The 21,079-nt window shown below is 39.6% G+C and overlaps 1 protein-coding gene across 1 annotated transcript in view; it reads left to right on the forward strand.

Annotated features, from left to right (window-relative positions):
• Positions 1-21,079, forward strand: part of robo4 (roundabout, axon guidance receptor, homolog 4 (Drosophila)) — a 67,921-nt gene that overhangs the window by 841 nt on the left and 46,001 nt on the right. The window contains exons 2-3 of the mRNA XM_062048297.1: positions 9,086-9,406; positions 14,783-14,940. Coding sequence (XP_061904281.1) covers positions 9,086-9,406; positions 14,783-14,940 — 479 coding nt within the window. The remainder of the gene's footprint in view (positions 1-9,085; positions 9,407-14,782; positions 14,941-21,079) is intronic.

Genomic DNA, 21,079 nt, shown 5'->3' on the forward strand with positions numbered 1-21,079 from the left:
ATGACTTGGCCGGGGTTTGAACTCACAACCTACCAATCTCAGGGTGGACACTCTAACCACAAGGCCACTGAGTACTGTACTTGTACAGTAAGCTGTTGGCCATACAAATATTTAATGAATCATTTAATTAATTCCCTGGTAAACACCTGTTACAATCTTATTTTCTTGTACCCCATAACAACTTTTAGGTTGCAATTTTTTTAGGCTTATTTTTTTTATCAACATTGAATCAACTTGGGATTTTGTGACTTTGTTATCAATGTTTTATGTGTTCCTGGTAACCTCAAAAAGCACAGGATTTAAAAAAAAATAAAGGAAAACAAATACTGTATTGATTAGGGAGTGTAACGGTTGATCGATATATTGATTGATTGATTTATATTCCTAAATTTCAAGTATATCTGTGCTTGGTAAGTTGGCCTTCAGGAAGATCCAACATTGATTTAAAAGACAAAATATATTGGTATTATTGATTCTATAAATGAGAAAACATTGGATTTAAGAATGGCAGACATTATATGAAGTTTAGCACTTGAATGAAAAGGACGTTAAACATTATTCAAGTCTGCCTGCCCGTCAATGACATCATCAAAACAAAAATGACAAATACCTACGGTGGTCGAGACAGTTCTAAACAAATGCAAACGCCACAAGACAATATCATTAATTACAACACAAAAACTTTCAGCCATAGCATAATTGTAAAAGCCACAACAGAACAAATAAAAACAACACACCATAATAATATATAGCCCCATCTCAAGGGACTGTTTGCAACATTTACACACATACCTACAGGGCGCCAACTTTCCAATGTATTTTACACAGTATATCCCGCCCTCCCATGGCTTCTCGTATGTAATGACGTCATTACGTACGTACGTAACACATGCACGTGCTTTAGGTGTTGTTAGCGAATAATAGCAATTTAGATAGCTAGCGTTAGCTGTCATTGAATGTATATTCTATCATAACAACAATATTGATTGATTGATTGAAACTTTTATTAGTAGATTGCACAGTGAAGTACATATTCCGTACAATTGACCACTAAATGGTAACACCCGAATAAGTTTTTCAACTTGTTTAAGTCGGGGTCCACTATCAAATATATACTAACATCATAATACAGTCATCACACAAGATAATCATCAGAGTATATACATTGAATTATTTACATTATTTACAATCCAGGGGGGTGGGATATGGAGGGGGGAGGGGGGTTAGGTTTGGTTGGTATCAACACTTCTGTCATCAACAATCAGCATCAACAATTGCATCATCAGAGAAATGGACATTGAAACAGTGTAGGTCTGACTTGGTAGGATATGTACAGCAAGTAGTGGACATAGAGAGAGAGAGAGAGAGAGAGAGAGAGAGAGAGAGAGAGAGAGAGAGAGAGAGAGAGAGAGAGAGAGAGAGAGAGAGAGAGAGAGAGAGAGAGAGAGAGAGAGAGAGAGAGAGATCAGAAAGCATAAGAAAAAGTATCTACATTTGATTATTTACATTTGATTATTTACAATCCGGGGATGGTGTTAGTTTAGGGTTGAAGTTGCCTGGAGGTGTACTTTTATCCCGGTTTTGAAGGAGGATAGAGATGCCCTTTCTTTTACACCTGTTGGGAGCGCATTCCACATTGATGTGGCATAGAAAGAGAATGAGTTGAGACCTTTGTTAGATCGGAATCTGGGTTTAACGTGGTTAGTGGAGCTCCCCCTGGTGTTGTGGTTATGGCGATCATTTACGTTAAGGAAGTAGTTTGACATGTACTTCGATATCAGGGAGGTGTAGCGGATTTTATAGACTAGGCTCAGTGCAAGTTGTTTTACTCTGTCCTCCACCCTGAGCCAGCCCACTTTGGAGAAGTGACTGCAAAATGTTTGTTGCTTCTCTTGGACTGCTATTGAATGTGTGCACGCGGGACGAGGACAGTCGTGCCCTTTGAGCAATAAATAATTGATATATTGTTACACGTTGTTCCTGCTTCGTCTAGACAAGAAACAAACATAAGTTTTGATTAGACAGTTGATCTGCGTGTTGAGTGCCACTCAGAGACAAATTTGATTGGCAAAAATAACACTGATAGGCAAAAATAGTAGTGGGCATTGGTTGAATTTGCATGAATTGTACTTCCCCAAAATGGCCATGTGCCAGGTAAATGCATGCGAAGGAGCTAACGCAGCTCCAAAGTAGATTTTATTTTGCAATTGAAACAGTCTTTTTAAACCTATTTAACAACTCTAATGCTTTTGGATGTCAAATATTACAATTCAACTGTTTATCGTATGATTCCATAGAATCGATTGCCCAAACATGTTGGAAACTCAGTTTCTGTGCGTTTTTTATTGTGTCCGACTGTAAAATAAGCCAACGAGAGATTCAAGTGCTAGCACTTTGATAAAGAAGGTGAAAACACTATTGAATTTACAAAATGACTCATAGCAAAGTACAAAGGTGGCATCCACCTTGGCTCTCCTCCCTCAAGAGTCTTAAATAAAATCAAAAGTGATATTAAATGTTCATTTGTCCACTTCAATCATCATTTATATGTATTATATATTGTTTTCTACTTGTAAATGTATAATTGTTATCTATAAAATGTGCTCTGTGTTAATAGCTTGGCTATCTGAAATTGATTGATTGGATTTACATTATTTTTTATGGGAAAAACTACTGCAGTTTTTGTACAATTCAGATTACTAGTGAAAACCAATACCAGCCACCGATTTTCGTGAAAAAATATGTAATCGTTATTCCCGATCGATGCATTTTATTGCCGATCACGAACGCTGATCCTCTTTGACTGTATTTATTTTTAGTCCTCCGGCTGACAAGCAGCTAGCAGCTAATTATTTGTCTCCATACACAATGTGGAGCCACTCACCTAAGCAAATAATAATTTACTTCTATTACGGCAAATAAACTGCAATTCTTTGTATCTTAAGTATCCTTATCTTGTACTATTATCACTGAAGGACGAGGCTGAAAATGTTACACACAGAGAAAGAGAATAAGGAAGTACTTCAAATATTGTGTTGATATTGGTAAACTGTCGATAGCGCTAACCATAAAATGAATAGACAAATGTTCATTTAATACATGTGATTGGTAGAGGCATTGTTATTGGCTGATCACGTTCATGAATGAAAACGACAAAATATTTTTTTGATAGTAAAAAAATATCGATACAAACACTGAATATCGACCAAAAATATATATTATACTTAGTATCGTTACTGTTGATATTTGTTTCGATCAGCCCACTTTTGTTTACATTTAAGAGTTCTAGCTTGTGGTTAGCATACAGTGTGGAGTCGTGTTGCATGTTTAGCTATTCCTCGTTCTACGGAGATATTTAATTGGCTGACATGGAGGTGAAGATTGCTGACTAAGAAATGGTATTACACTGGGGACGCGTTTGTTTGCTTGTAGCTGTCAAATTTGCAGACAGATCTAAAATGTGTCATCAACATGCATTATCACGATATAATGATATTATAACAAATTCTATCATCGGACAAATTTATGTAATTTATCTCGTCTATTGTCTATATCGCACAACCCTACTAGAAAAACATACTTTTAGCCTTGATAATGCTATAGGAAGTCACATTAGCCAAAATGCTAATAAGATGTTTAAGAAATTAAACTGTTTAAATTATTTCAATATATATTAAAATGTGTTCTCTTATTCGATTCAAAGTACACATAAACTGTCAGTTTCAGTTATTCCCAAATGAGGAATACATTTATTGTGAACGCCCAACAGAACATATGAAAAAAAAAGATTTTTGTCTGGTCTCAAGTGTGTTATGGCCCCCATCATTTTCCTCTCGGTCAGAAATGGGTGTGGCTTCTTAAGGTATTGTTAGCTATTATTCAAGGCATTTCCGTCGATCGTGAACTGAGTACGCCTTTTGTTGGTTGTACATGCCCAAAATCTGTTGAAAAACATTTGATCTGGTCACTTTGTATTCCATTTCAGTTGGACTAATACATATTTAATATAAAAACATCTGGTAGGGGTATGAGTTTAAATGACTGGAGCAGTTTGAAATGTGTCACTTTGGTTGAATGACTTCACCACGCCACACAACGTGTCTTCGTTTGCTCTTTTAATTTGAAGTTTCAAAACTGCTCAACAACGTCCATGTTAAAAATACTCAAGTGTGTATTTTCTTTGGTTGTGGACATGCTGTTGATGGGGGAGTTCTTGTGTGCTTTTGTTAAGGTAGACGTTCCTGAGCCCCTTGAGCTTCCTCTGCTATCAGGAAGCTCATCAGTCTGTGTTTCCTTGAATGTGGTCATCCAACTCTGCAGGAAATTCAAACAATGGCATTATTGTTCTGCTCGTTTCAAGTTTAGACATGGACCATGTTTACATGCACACACGACGTGAGGCAAAACGTGTTTGCATTCACAAGCAAGTCAGATATTCTCGTTACCATCAAACAAATACCAACAAAACGTTGTTTTTCCGTATTTCATATAGCTTTTCTGCCATAATGCTGGACCCTGAAGTCACATTGGTTGCCCTTACTTTACAATTTGTTGGTTTTGAGCAGGGGTGTCAAAGTCAAGGCCCGCGGCCCGGATTATCCATGGCCCCCGGGATGATATTTGATTAGTATTAGAACTAAAATTTTGCACGCACCAATATTCCATCAGTGTTGGCGCTAGGAATTTTCAAAATGGGGTTCCACAGTAAATTTTTGGGTTCCCACTTTTTTGTAACCATTTTGAAAACAAATGATAAATGTATGTATTATCCTGTTATATCTCACATTCTATATTGCATTTTGGAAAAAGGTTGTCATAAACGTTACTTAATTAATTACAAAAAAATAATACAAAAGAAAAAAAAAATGTTATGCATTTGTAAATTTATTCAGTTATAAACATTCATTCATTTTCTTCTTTCCTTCATGGATCCAAATTTTACCGCTGATGGTATTTTTTTCTATATTTTTATTGTAGTATTTTCAGAATGTGTTAGTTCTATTTTTGGCCAAAGTAAGACAAAGAAAACAATCTGAAGTTGTCTTTATTTTTTGGTTTTAATGCCATGATTTTAATAGTTTGGCCCACGTGTGCACAGATTTTCCTCCATGCGGCCCCTGAGCTAAAATGAGTTTGACGCCCCTGGTTTTGAGGGTACCGTGTTTGTTGCCACATCGCTATACAAATGTGAACGTTGTCGACAAAAAACCCACAATAAAATGCTGCAGATAAATTCATTCGTCATTAATAGTCAGTGACCTCATGGCCCGTGGGGCGTGGCTCAGTTGGTAGAGCGGCTGTGTCAGCAACTTGAGGGTTCCATTTTCGATTCCAGCTTCCGCCATCCTTGTCATTGCCATTCTGTCCCATTCTGTCGAAATCTTACTCCCAGTTCATCCCACACTGGTTTGTACGTTTATTAAATATACTTGTTACATAAAACATCTGCCTTGTTTTTAATAAATAATTAGGCCTGCTACGCTACTGTATTTAAATGTTGGCCATTACGGTGGTACTTGGAGAGTCAAGTTTTTGCTGAGGCGGTTCTTGGTGGAAAAAAGTTTGAGAACCACTGCTCTAGAAATAAATAAAGTGCGATACAAATATAATAGACTTCACTTCACTTCCCTGTATGGAAAAAAGAATGTGAGAGTCAGCGTGACCAGTGACTGGCAAGCAACAGGAAGAGAAAAACGTCTGCGGCCAAAGGTAACAACATCCTGAGCAAAAACATAAAAAGTTGAACATTTAACCTTAAACACGCCAGACAAATAACTTGCTCAATTGCAAAAGTGGACCTTGCTTTTCACAGCAGTACTACTGTGGAGGATGCAATCTCTGACTCTCTTCAGTAAATAGTTAGTTAGCTAAAAACTGGGAGACAAAGTTGTATGAAATAATTGATACATTGTTTTTATTAGCACTTTGACTGTCCTAGTTTTTCAGACCAAAGTTGAGTAGTTTTTTGTTTTTTTGCAACCAAATGAGCAGCACATTTAATAAATTAATATTTTTCTTGATGAAGTAGTCAGCTATATTGTTAGTTAGCACATGCCTCAAAATATTTCAAGCTGAATTTATAGGCGATTGCTAAATTCGACCCACTGAATATGTGGATGCTTCATTATTCAATTAGTTGTTAAGATCGTTGATAGTTGAAAAAAAATAAGAAAACATGTTTTTCAAAGCTTCTACGCTAACAATTCTAACAATTATGTTTATAGTCGGGCTGTCAAAAATAACAAGTTAACTCATGCAAATGGATTTGACTTGTATAGCGTTTTTTCACCTTCAATGTACTCAAAGCGCTGAGACACTACGACCACATGCACCAACTGATGACGCAGCACCAGAGGGCTTAACATTTCGACAAATTTACTCGCAAATGCGAGTAAAAATAGACTGTGCGACTTGAAAAAAAAACCTTTCGCACATGTGTGAATAGGGATTTCAACCCTTTCATAGCATTTTGCTCCAAAAAGAAATCCATCCAAATTTGATCAAACTACAGTAAAATGTTTGCCCACCTGCATAGCATGTTTGAAATAAACTCATAACCATAACCAAATAGACAAGTGAATGACGCAGAAGTGATCAGTCAGTGTCTGATGAAAGTTGTGTGTGTGTGTCCCTTCCTCCTGCACCAGGCACAAAGGGGAGCCTCACTCCTCCTAGTTTACACACTCAGGTTGGCTAAGCCTTCCCAACACAGAAAAAAGAAGATCTTAGTAAGAGGAACTAAATAAAAAACATTTTTTTCACCACCTTAAAACTTGACACAAACCAACGGCACTGCGCGCTAGTAACTACGAAGGTCGAAGGAATATTGAACAACAAATGAACGATAGAAGTGACAAACTTGCCATCCAAACAATACGTTGTATGTTGACAAAAGCATACAGCCATGGAAGCACATCCAATCTATTTATTAAGCAGAGGTAACATAAACCAGTGAACAATTCAAAGAAGCTGCCGTGGGGACTGACAAACTGCTGCTGCTAGCCTGCTAAGCTAACAAAAAACATCTCAAGCTGGACTCGCTTACATCTCATGTCACTAGGCAACACACACACAATGCTCTCATATGACACTTATCTCAACTGCATTATGCCAGGTATTTGAAGGTCTTATTTTAGAGGAATAATCACAATAATCATTTCCCCTAGTAATTAATTACATTTATTAAAGAGTAATGCCGTTAGTAATTTAATTACTTTTTTGGTAAAGTAACAAGTATCCATCCATCCATCCATTTTCTACCGCTTATTCCCTTCGGGGTCACGGGGGGCGCTGGAGCCTATCTCAGCTACAATCGGGCGGAAGGCGGGGTACACCCTGGACAAGTCGCCACCTCATCGCAGGGCCAACACAAATGGACAGACAACATTCACACTCACATTCACACACTAGGGCAAATTTAGTGTTGCCAATCAACCTATCCCCAGGTGCATGTCTTCCATAATTAATGACTTTTTAAATGTAATTTTTAGAACACAGCCTGTCACAGAGGATCATGAAGCAGTTGGCAGGTTGGTGTCCCTGGCTAACATCTTTGTGTGTATGTCCTATAATAATGTTTACCTATAAAAACACCATTGATGAAAGTCACTTATTTTAATGCTGCTGCTGACCTTTAAACACGTCCTCTTAAACTAGGACACTTTATTTAAAATTTTGTATTTTTGTGTTTTTGTAGGCTGAAGAATTAAGCATAGCAAAATGTTTTTTTTAAAGAAGATTGGTGATTATTTTTGACTTACATTATTTTCAAGGCTATTTCTTCTTTATTGTCTCAAAACACCTCTTAAGTTGGGATCCTGTTGTGTAAAAACCTACTTTTCTTACTTGTTAGTACCTGTTTTTGTGTATTTGGGATCCTATTCAGTCCCGAAAATGTTAATCAAGGCATGGTGGAAATATTTTGTGACGTTAACGGCTATTTCCATTTATGGGTTAGTTTATGGGCCAAACTATATCGATATATGAGTTTTGATCCATATCACCCAGCCCTATAATCGTGTGAGCGACATTGCTAGCACAGTTTAGGGATGTTCTCTGTGTTTAATTGAGCAATACACTAGGCGTTATGATGGCATTGTGTCTATATGTATGGGTGCAGATGTGTAGGTTGTTTGAGTGTTAATAATGAAATTGTGATATTTAAGACATTTCATATGGCTACAAAAAATGTTGTGTGCTAAAAAATGTTTTCTCTGCTACAAATTGTTTTCATTTAGTAGCACCGGTGCTCCAAGTGAAAAAACTAAGCTTCCAGCCTTGCAAACAGGGTTTCAGTATCTTGCTCAAGGATACTTCAACATTGACGGTTACCTGAAAGGCGGCGCACGTTGTTATATGTTCAGTGATCAGGTCAGTGTGAAGATGAATGAAGAGACTTCACTTCAAAATAAACCCGGACGGAACTTTAGATAAAACTGTTATCATGTTTTAGAAAATACATGAAATGCATTCAAGTAACCCATTTAAAAAATCCTCTATGACTTTCTGACTAAAAATTGCATTTGTGTCCAAATATTGGGGTCTTTTCTTAGGTAAACTTAAATTATGCAAGCCAGTAATAACCTATGATTAGTCAAAATTCAAAAGTGTGATTAATCTGATTTAAAAAATGTATCGTTTGACAGCACTCGTTTGTTGTAGTGGTGTCACACGATTATTTAAAAAAAACGGATTAATCACACTTTTGAATTTTGATTAATTGCGATTAATCACAGTTGCTACAAAACCACTGCATAGCTTAACGATGGTACTTTTGCTGCCAGCAACTTTGTCATTAGTATCATTCCTGCTAGTGGCTGCCATCCAAAATTGTTGTGCTTCTAGATGGTATTTTTAAACATGTTGTGTTTGATGTCCTGTTTTTTTTTGTTTTTTTTTAAACATATCCTCGTGACTTATACATCCTGGAGATTGAATATTGAAATCTCCTATTTTCTCAGGAAATGTCCCATATTTTCAAAGCAAATGTTGACATGTATGGAGAGAACTGGGATTTCTTGCAAACCAGCACCTTTTCAACACATTCTAATGCTTCCTTAATCTCACTTTCTGAACCGTTTTACAGGCTCCAGAGTTTGTGCTGATGATGCGCCCCCCCACATTGTTCACCACCCCTCTGATTTGGTGGTGAAATTTGGAAAACCTGCCACATTCTCCTGCCGGGCAGATGGCAACCCGAAGCCGACCATTGAGTGGCTGCACGATGGCCAGCCACTGGAGATTACAACGGGAGATGGCCAACTCCAGCCCATGTTTTTGTCAGATGATAGGCTCTTCTTCCTGAGTGTGGGTAAACGCGGCCAATCACATGAGGGCATCTACACCTGTGTAGCCAGGAACAGCGCGGGAACAGCCATCAGTCACAATGCATCGCTACACATTGCAAGTAAGAGGATGGACCTGTAAACATTCACCTTAAAAAACAGCATATAATGAATACGGACAAAATGTTAAGGACCAGCTTTTGAACTTTCTGTATGTTATTGAGTAGTAAAGATCATTGTCCTTCAACATATTTTTGCACAGAATCCAACTTTTAGTATTACCTGCCAAGAGGTAACTATACATTGTAAAAAGAGCAGCAGTGTTCTATAGCACAGCTGTATATTAAAACACATATAATTGTGCTTATAAATATGGTCATAAATAACAAATATATTTAGCTATTTTACATTCTAAAGAGCATAGCAGTGGCCTGGATCCTTCAAATACATAAAACAAACTAAAAATATTATTCTTAATATTCTTTCAATATGTTGTTAGTGTTACGTGTCATTTGTAATTAAATAAATAAAAGGCTAAAACATATATTTAAAGACAAATCTTTATGTTTTTAGTCGTTATATGTATCAACATTTCAGCCATTTCTCATTACGTTATGCCTTTTTGTTTTATTTTCCCATGTTTGACGTTTTTTTTGTTATCTTATCTCTAAAATTTGCCACAGGCTCATAAAAAAGATCAGCGTTCAGCAAATGGCTTCCTGGCCACACTTTGCCTTACTGGTGAAATAAGTAACGCAGTGTGTCATCAAACGACAGAGTGTCTAATCTGCGTTTTTTTAGCACTTCTTCGAAGGTTGGGTTGCACCCAAAGGTAGGGCTGCACGCTTCTGGAGGTTTTCTGCACAATGTGGTAATGCACACTTCCTGGGCTTGTGGTGGTGGATCTCAGCTGTCACTTGTGTAGCGACTACTTTCGTGACCGCTTGTATTTTATTACCGAATAAAGGCATGACACAAGATAGTCTCTCTTTCACTTTAATTATGTACCTCTACTTGCTAAATATAGCGACAAAGCCATTACAGGGCATCCCAGATAATTTCTGCTACATCTTGTTCTCTGACAAATCAGGCGCATATGAGGTATGTTGTGAAGTGAAAACTGCCGTAACAAAGGCACATCAAAAGATACCAGTATAGCGGTATTGTCTGAAATATATATTTCTTTCTAAAATATACTGGTATTAACCATAATATCGGTATACCGCCCAGCCCTAGCGAGGACGGAAGCGCCAAATCCGCATTTGTGACAGGCTTCCACAAATAAATACATATAGGGAAACACTGGCAAAACATTTTTTAAGACGGCAATCATTCTTCTTTGGCCCTGACTCAGTGCTCACGCTGCAAGAATTTAACTGTCTCACAGAGGAAAAAGAGTGTACATTATCAGTGTATTTTTTGCTTCTTGTTATCAACTTGGTATCAAGATATTGGTACTTTTGACAACTCTATTATTGTAGGAATATTCTGTCCACTGAGCTCCACTTTTATTTATTTATTGTTTCTTTAGCCCTCTGAAGGTCAATCTGTGGCTAGCATTTTTCTTCTTCGGTTTTACAATAGTTTCCTTGTTTTTACACTGCAAAAACTGCTTCATACGAAATATTAGGTTAGCATTGTAGGAAGTTTGTCTTGGTCAGCTTTGAGTACAACATCCTCTGCCATGGACACAATGTATTGTACGGTATACCTAAAAACAAACATTTTGGGTATTACAGCAATTGATACATGCAGGTCAGCTAGAAGCACACACTTTCGTAATAATACTGCCTAGAAGCTCCACGCGCTGTAAATTTCAGACCAATAGAAATAGAGAAATGTGCTAGAATCCTGTAATTGAACCAGAGTTTTTGATCGTTAACACTCTCCAAGTTGAGCTATTTAAAGGCAGGGCCAAAATTTAGACTTCAGTTGTAAAATAGAGCAGGAGACACTATTGTTGAAATCATGTTTTTTTTGTTGTTGGAAAGTATTGTACAAGTTTCCATGTTTCAATTGGCTCAAAACAGGAAACCATTGGTCTTTCTAGCCCCTTTTTTACTGCACAGAAGCTCCCAGCTGTCATGATCTGGCAGCTCTGCTGCCGCCTGTCTGCTTTTAATTGCAGTGCCTGGTATCTTGGTCATGAGGAGGAGCCACCTTCGCGCACACCTGATTCCCATTTCCTCCTGACTACTCAAACTCTCGAGTTCATTCACTCGGCACCAGTAGATTTTTGATGGTACACACTTCCAGTTGAGTTCATCTCCTCTGCTTTGGCACACACTTCTCGTTCCCGTGGCTCTGCCGTGTATTGTTAACTGTTTTTCTTCAAACCCTTTGTTTGCTATTTCTGTTTTTTCACAACTTTTGTGTGCATCCTTAGTTATTTTTCCTCACTCCTTTTTGATTGCGCTTTTTGTTATTCTTATTATTTCTTCTGTGTGTTGGGGTCCTACTTCGGTAAATCTACTGGCCAACATGGACCCCACCAAAAAGGAACAACTCCACTTTGCGCTCACTGGCTTTGGACACTCTCGATAAACACGACCAGCTTCTGCGTGATTTGAGTGCCGCCTTCCAGACCCTGTCTGCCAATGTCGGCACCACCAGACAGTGTGTCGATCAGACGAGCACTGTGACTCACCCGAAAAGAGGTCACGCCGGGAAACCTTCCCACCTCGTTCAGCGGCTAGTCCTCCCTCGGGAAACCAATATTCCTCACCCTCCCCGTTTCATTGGTGAGTCTGGTTCCTGCGAGCAGTTCCTCCATCAGTGCTGGTTAGTTTTCGATCAGCAGCCTGGTTTCTATTCCTCTGTCCAGGCTAAAATAGCTTTCATCATGAGCCTATTATCTAACAAAGCCGGTTAGTTAGAATGCACCCGTTGTGCGCACTTCACTGCCTCGGTTTATTAAATAAATGATGAAGGTGTTTAATCACCTCTAAAAGGCAGAGAAGCAGGCAGCTGCCTGTTAGACTTTAAGCAAGGCAAGCTCTCTGTGACCACATACTCCATAGACCTCTGTCTCTTTGCTGCAGAGAGCGGATTTGGTGATGCTGCTAAATGCTTCGTTAAAACAAATGTTTACTAAAGCACCAATCCTTAAGCACGTTGATCCTGCTTTACAATTTTTTGTGGAGGTTGATGCATCGGATACAGGAGTTGGAGAACTTCTGTCCCAGTGTTCCCCAGTCGACCAGATGCTTCACCCTTGTGCCTTCTTCTCGAGTCGCCTCACAGCGGTTGAAAGAAACTATGATGTGGGGATTAGAGCGCTGCTGGATATCGTTCTCGCGCTACAAGAGTGGAGGCACTGGTTGGCACTGGTTGGAGGTCTTGTCGATGGTCACCCAGCTTATACCGTTAAGGCCATTTTAGACACCATAAGGCAGGGCAGGGGAGTCCAATATCTGGTTAACGGGGAAGGGTACAGCCCTGAAGAGCACTCATGCGTCTCCAGCTTCTGTATCTCCGATTGTTTTAGTGAACATTTTATTTCCTCTGGTTCTTTATTTGACTCCTTATCTCCACATCCAAATCAGCCGAATGTCCGGAAGGTTTGCATGTCACCATCCCTTCACACTTCAATGGCCCATGCTTTTAGTTTTACTCCTCTGGATGTGTTTGAGGTCAAGACAACAAGTGTATCCTGGTAAATCTGCAGGTCCTGACTAATTGGAGCCCTTCTTTTTAAAGTCACCTGTTGATTTTATTGCAGAATCTCTTACGCATATTTTATTTTTCCTTTCCTTGTCCAGTAATGAGATTCCTAACAGATGGAAATCAGCCTATGTTTGACCTTTGTTGTAAGGAGGAGATCCCAAAGCTGTTAATAACTATGGACCCATCTCCAATGCGTCCGAGCTAAAAAAAGGTTTATTCGTGATCTACTTGAAATAATTATTAGACACCTATGGTCTGCTTTCTCAACATTAATTAAGTTTTAGAAAGAGACATATCACCACAACAGCTGCTATCAAAGTTGTGAATGACATTATTGAGGCATTGGAATGTAAAAAATATTGTGCAGTTTTGTACTGTATACTGTACTGTCATGATCTGGGATCTTTGCTGCCGCCTGTCTGCTTTTTGTTGTAGTGCCTGGTTTCTAGGTCACGGGGCGGAGCCACCTTTGCGCACACCTGATTCCCATTTTCTTCTGACTACTTAAGCTCTTCAGTCTATTCACTCGGCGCCAGTAGATTCTGATGGTTCACCCTTCCAGTTGTGTTCAACTCCTCTGCTTTGGCTCCACTCACACTTCTCGTTCCCGTGGCTCTGCCCAAGCACTGCCGTATAGTGTTAACTGTTTTCTCTCTACACCTTTTGTGTGCATCCTTAGTTATTATCCCTCACTCCATTTTAATTGTACTTTTTGTTATTATTCCTTTTATTTATTCTCTATGTTGGGGTCTTGCTATGGCAAAGTCGATCGTGACACCCACCTCACTAGGGCAGTAGCCACTATTGATGCGTTTCTATTGTCAAATACTACAAAATACAATTTTTAGTAGCTGGTCAGTTGGGGTTCCCAGATAGCTGCGGGTGCCTCGTTAGTCAAATTCAGCATTAATTTTCAAATACATACGACAATAGATTTTTGACTCAACAAAAATATAAACTTAACACTTTTAACATCTTTCATTGTTAAACATGACAAAATATTCCTGTTACTAGGCTATTAGAAATCTTTGAATTTTAATGTATGTTATTCCACTGTCTGTAATTTCAATTCAGGGATGTAACAATATCACATTTTCATATTAATGTTATCTTTACCAAAATGATCACGGTTATCGTTAGTATCGTGGTATTGTTGAATGTTTTCAAAAAGTACTTATATACACACTGGAATCTTTTGACCAAGTTATTTTATTTCAAATAATTAAAACAAATACACACTGTTAAAAAAAACGCTATTTTGCATGGTTTGTATTTCTTATGCTTCACTGATTGTGTTTTAGTCTTAGTATTTCATCTGTTTTAATAGATAAGATTGTATTGTTTGAATATTAGTTTGTTTGTTTTAATGAAAAAGTGTCTAACAAATAAAATCTATTATTATTAGTCATTATTTCTGGCTGCCTTTGTGGTGTCCTACTCTGTTCAGCGTTACTTGAACGCCTCTGTAAAAACACCCAGTCTTGTATTCTTCTAAGTATAGAACGATCACTTTGTCCTTGAGAAAGCACAGCTTGTAGTTTAATGTGCACAACTGAATAGCTTAGTTGCTCAGACAGTAATGTGTTTATAGTGTAGCTTGGGGTATGTTGTGTCTTAATGGGAAAAAACATAAATTTTTCTTATTTTCATGTTAGCTTTTAAGCTTTTAAATGTATTGAGCTGCTTAATTGTTTTTGTTTTGTTCATTACAAATTTACTGCATGTTGATAAACTTTGCAAGTGAAGAACATCATTTTGAGTGCAACTGTATGTTTTGTCCTTTGATGAACAATAACAGCTGTCAGCTTCAACACCTGTACGTATTGTTGCAGCACTGCAAGATGCGTTCACTGTGCAGCCAAATGATGTCGAGGTGGCCGAGGGAGAGGTGGCTGTCTTAAACTGTGGCCCACCTGTCGGTCACCCTGAACCTAACATAATTTGGAGGAAAGATGGCCTGTCAATCAATAACACAGATTTCCACTACACGGTAGGCATGTTTCTTTCTTAATTTTTTTATATTCTTACTAAATATTGATGTTTTCACACAGAAATAACAGGGCAGATGACATTTTAAGAATTAGGCAAATATTACTTTAAAATGTCTGCAAGCTTTTTAGAAGCTCACAGTCTAACACATACAGTAGAACCTCAATTTACGAACTTAATTGGTTTTTGAGCATGGTTTGCCAACCAAAAAGTTTGTATAATGAGTTTCCTTATAAGAATCAATGTAAACATGAATAATTGGTTCCAGCTTTGACAAAAGTCAATATTTGAGTAAAAAACTGCACACCTTGAAGACACAATAATGTACAGTATATGTATACTGTATATGTACAGTATATCAAACCAACATAACAAAGGGGTAGTGGCTCAACAATCTCTTTATCCAAACAACACAACAATATCACAGCAACAACATGTCATCAAAAGGGCAGCCCCCAATGGCTTCAAGCTGCATGCAACATGGATAAATTAATGAATGAAGTGTTCATACGCCGAGACATGGTCCGCACACAAAAGCATATTTGGTGCGATTTAAACGTTCGTAAAGCAAAAATTATGCAAAAGGATTTTGAAAATCGAGGTTCCACTGTATTTGTAATCTTCCAATCAAAACCAAATAAATCTCATCTCAAAGATTCAGGGAGCTTTATTTGTCATTCTCGTACACATTTTCCCATATACAGTACGAAATTTGGACTCAGGTCCCGGCAGTATTAAGAAAAACAGTAATAAATAGGACGTATAGAACAACAGTATTAAATAATAAATATAAAATAACTTAAGGCACTTAACAAGAGAAAGCATGGCTAAACTCGCTGTGTGGAATGATAGATAAATAAATAAAAAATAAATACAGCAATCAGTGTGGAGGAGTGGGGTGCGGGGAGAAGCAGTCTGACAGCTTCAGGGAAGAAGATGTCTCTGAGTCTGGTGGTTTTACTGCGTGATGGCAGTGGTTGAAAGAGCTCATTTGCAGGGATAGAGTGGAGTCCTTCATGATGCTGAGGGTCTGCCCCCTGCATCTCCGCGTGTACAGTTCTTAGGTGTTGGGAAGGCTGCTTCCCACGGTTTTCTGTGCAGCCTTCACCACCCTCTGTAGAGCCTTCTTCTCCACCGATGTGCAGCTGCCGTGCCACAAGGTGCTGCCAGTGCAGAGCACGTTCGCTGCCAGTGCAGAGCATGTTCTCCACCACGTAGTTGTAGAAGCTTCTCAGGACTGAGCTCCCAAATCCAGCTTGCCGTAGCTTCCTGAGGAAGTAAAGTCGCTGGTGAGCCTTTCTGACCAGACAGGATGTGTCGGTGATCCAGGTGAGGTCCTTGGTTATGTGCACACCCAGGTACCTGAAGCTGGAAACCACTTCCACAGCTGCTCCTCCGATTGACAAGGGGTGAGGGGGGCCTCTGTCCCTTCTGAAGTCCACCACCATCTCCTTGGTCTTCTTCACATTGATGTAGAGGTTGTGTTCTCTGCACCACTGCTCCAAGTGTTCAATCTCCTGTCTCTATTCGGACTCATCGTTGTTAGTGATGCGTCCCACTACTGCTGTGTCGTCTGCAAACTTTACTGTATGACAGCTGGGGTGTCTCGCCAAGCAGTCATACGTCAGCATAGTGAACAGGAGAGGGCTCAGCACACAACCCTGGGGAGAGCCAGTACTGGGGGCTCAGTCTGAGAGAGGTAAGTTTCTGTAGCAGGGTCTGTGAGATGATGGTATTGAAGGCAGAGGAGAAGTTTAGGAAGAGCAGGTGGACGTAGGAGTTTCTGCTCTCCAGGTGGGTGAAGGCTGTGTGGACCACTGACGAGATGGTGTCATCAGTGGAGCGTTTTTTTCTATAGGCGTACTGATAGGGGTCCACATTGACGTCTGTCGTGTCCTTGATGTGAGTCATGACCAGCCTCTCGAAGCACCTAATGGCTACCAGGGTTAGTGCAACAGGTCGGTAGTCATTCAGGCCTGTCACTGTGGAGCTCTTTGGGAAGGGGATAATTGTGGCATTCCTTTAGCAGGTGGGGGCAGATGCCAGTGTCAGTGAGGTGTGAAAGATGTCTGTCAGCACCTCCGATAGCTGGTGTGCACAGTCTCTCAACCTGCCCCGGGATGTTGTCGGGGCCTGCAGCTTTGCAAGGGTTGATCCTCTGAAGGGTCCTCCTCACGTCTGCTGTGGTCACATTGAGCGCCGTGTTACCTGGTGGTGGGGTGAATCTGGTGTTGGTGGGGTGTGGCTGTTAGGGTATTCGAAGCGGGCGTAGAATGTGTTGAGGGCATATAGAAAGGAAGGGTCCCCTGGGCATTGTGCATCCATGGTGTTGTAGTTAATGCCCTTCCACATGCTCCGGGGGTCATTTGTGTGGAAGTGACCATGGATTTTTTTGGGCGTATATGGCCTTGGCCCTGCAATGCCTGCAATCAGATCTTTCCTCGCTACTCTGAGTGCTAATGGCTCCCCTGCCCTGAACGCAGCATTTCTAGCTTTCAGAAGAGCTCTCACCTCAGCATTCAACCAGGGTTTCTAGTTCGTGTAGGGGGCTACTGTCCTGATGGAAGTGACGTCATCAACATATTTAGAGATGAAGCAGAGGACAAAAGAGGCATATTCTTCAAGATCCACCTTTCCCTCACACAAAAGGTTGCATAGATTATGTTTTACAGACCATCTTCAAGTCGCCTTCTGACCGTCTTTTCAGGATGGTCTTATTTACGTCTTATTGCGACGACAGCGCCTTCTCCTGTCATCGTTGTTCTACCGGTAGTTTTTAGCGCTTCCATTGCGAGTCTACTGATAGATTTGTTAGATCTATACGCTACTTTACATTAAACATGACAACAGGGGAGGATGAATGCCTCACAACAAGAGGAAAAAGAAAAATAAGGAGCTTATTGACTACGGTGCGGGCTACAGTGGCACATTTCGGGACTTATGCAGATCCCAAATACACATCAGCAGGTACCAATAGGTAAAAAAAGTTTTTTTTACATAATATTGGGAAACAAAATGGCAGATAATGTCTCCTAATAGCTGCCATTTTGGGGTCCTTCCATAATAATACCCATATGTTGACGCATAGCACGTCTGATACGTTGGCCATAATGCGGCAACAATCAATCAAGCAGTGCGGCTTTGTAGCTTAACAAAGTTGTACTAAAACATTTTGACAGGTCAGCCATTACAGCTCACCTTGTGATTTAAATAACTGAGGAATTCCTCAAGGCACTTCTCCCTTTTGGCGTTTACACATTTTTTTCGTGCAATTTTGGAAATACCTCGAGAAGTAGATTCAAGTCATCATGGGTCCTCTTTAAGATGCTAAGACATGTTTAATGGAGGTGATGATTATTAACTTAGGGAAGTGGCTTCACACTGTGTATGGAGACACACAGCTGCAACTACCTACGTCAGCCAAGGGACCAAAATGAAATAAAGTATCAACCAGACGGGATTGGATTTTGTGATCTGCATTGAAAGGTGTAGCAATAACCAGCAATGGCTGATCTCATACTTTTTCACAAAAATACTAAACGGTGGTCAATCGATTGGCGCAACCTCAGTCCATTTACATGTGTCATCAGTAACTGCAACTTTCGTGATTTTGATGCATTTTTTTATTTATTGTAGAATTTGACTGCTATTATTAATAACAGTAGATAATACCAAGAAATAGTGCTCGTCCAATTGTACTGTGGGCTTTCAGTTGTTTTCTTCCAAAGCATTTCCAACAACTGAACGAACCAGACTTCCACTATAAAGTGTGCCCCAAGCACAGCACAAATTGTCTTTTGAAAGTTTCTTTAACCCAAAATAAGTTGGGATCAACCGACATCAACACATCACTGTGGGCTACACTGATCAATTATTGGAATTCCGTTCAAAATGCAGTTGTACTTTAAAGGCCTACTGAAATGAATTTTTTTTATTTAAACGGGGATAGCAGATCTATTCTATGTGTCATACTTGATCATTTCGCGATATTGCCATATTTTTGCTGAAAGGATTTAGTATAGAACAACGACGATAAAGATTGCAACTTTTGGTATCTGATAAAAAAAAGGCTTGCACCTACCGGAAGTAGCGTGACGTAGTCAGTTGAACATATACGCAAAGTTCCCTATTGTTTACAATGATGGCCGCATGAAGTGAGAGAGATTCGGACCGAGAAAGCGACAATTTCCCCATTAATTTGAGCGAGGATGAAAGATTTGTGGATGAGTAAAGTGCAAGTGAAGGACTAGTGGGGAGTTGAAGCTATTCAGATAGGGAAGATGCTGTGAGAGCCGGGGGTGACCTGATATTCAGCTGGGAATGACTACAACAGTAAATAAACACAAGACATATATATACTCTATTAGCCACAACACAACCAGGCTTATATTTAATATGCCACAAATTAATCCTGCATAAAAACACCTGCGTGTTTGTTATGCTAGCTCCTAGCTCCTCTGCTAGCTCCTAGCTCCATAGAACACGCCAATACAATTCAAACACCTGATCAACACACACAATCACTCAGCCCAAAAGACCGTTTACCTAACCCAAGGTTCATAAAGCTTATATATTTTTAAAAAGTTACGTACGTGACGCGCACATACGGTCAAGTTATCGAATGTTTAGCAGCCAAGGCTGCATACTCACGGTACCTGATATTCAGCTGGGAATGACTACAACAGTAAATAAACACAAGACATATATATACTCTATTAGCCACAACACAACCAGGCTTATATTTAATATGCCACAAATTAATCCTGCATAATAACACCTGCGTGTTTGTTATGCTAGCTCCTAGCTCCTCTGCTAGCTCCTAGCTCCATAGAACACGCCAATACAATTCAAACACCCGATCAACACACACAATCACTCAGCCCAAAAGACCGTTCACCTAACCCAAGGTTCATAAAGCTTATATATTTTTAAAAAGTTACGTACGTGACGCGCACTTACGGTACGGTACGTGTTATGCTAGCTCCTAGCTCCTCTGCTAGCTCCTAGCTCCATAGAACACGCCAATACAATTCAAACACATGATCAACACACACAATCACTCAGCCCAAAAGACCGTTCACCTAACCCAAGGTTCATAAAGCTTATATATTTTAAAAAAGTTACGTACATACGCAAAAAAAAGCCAAAGCTGCATACTCACAGTAGCACGTCTGCGTCTTTGTCATCCAAATCAAAGTAATCCTGGTAAGAGTCTGTGTTGTCCCAGTTCTCTACAGGCGTCTGTGTATCCAAATCAAAAGTCCTCCTGGTTAGAGTCTCTGTTATCCGAGTTCTTCCATCTTGACTGCATCTTTCGGGAATGTAAACAAAGAAGCGCCGGCTGTGTACTGTTGTGGCTGACTACGTTCGAAAAATACGTCCATTTCGCACCGACAACTTTCTTCTTTGCTTGCTTGGCTTCCTTCTCCATAATGCAATGAACATGATTGAAACAGATTCACGAACACAGATGTCCAGAATACTGTGGAATTATGAAATGAAAACAGAGCGTTTTCGTATCGGCTTCAATGTGGAAGGCATACCCGTGTTCGTCGGGCTACGTCACGCGCATACGTCATCCTCAGAGGCGTTTCGAACCGGAAGTTTAGCGGCAAATTTAAAATGTCACTTTATAAGTTAACCCGGCCGTATTGGCATGTGTTATAATGTTAAGATTTCATCATTGATATATAAACTATCAGACTGCGTGGTCGGTAGTAGTGGGTTTCAGTAGGCCTTTAATCATCATATTTTTCAGACTATAAAGCGCACTTAAAATTATTTCGTTTTCTCAAAAATTGACAGTGCGCCTTATAACCCGTTGAGCCTAATGTACAGATTAATTCTGGTTTTGCTTACCGACTTCCAAGCAAGTGTATTTTGTACAAGGTGCAATGAGAAGTGTGACCAGTAGAGGGCAGTCACACATAAGAAATCTTTGGATTGCAGATTGACGCCTGTTCAATAAATGACGCTAGCAAAGCATGCCCAAATTTTTGATGTTTCTTTGAGAATGTAGAACATTACACATGTCGCTCAAAAAGCTGTAAAAATGTTTTAGTGCGACTTTAGGAAACTACAAAGCCGCACAGCTTAGTGGATTGTCGGCGCATTATGGCCAACGTAGTCAGATGTGCTGT

The sequence above is a fragment of the Entelurus aequoreus genome, linkage group LG05 (genome assembly GCF_033978785.1).
Source record: "Entelurus aequoreus isolate RoL-2023_Sb linkage group LG05, RoL_Eaeq_v1.1, whole genome shotgun sequence".
In the NCBI taxonomy this organism is placed as follows: Eukaryota; Metazoa; Chordata; class Actinopteri; order Syngnathiformes; family Syngnathidae; genus Entelurus; species Entelurus aequoreus.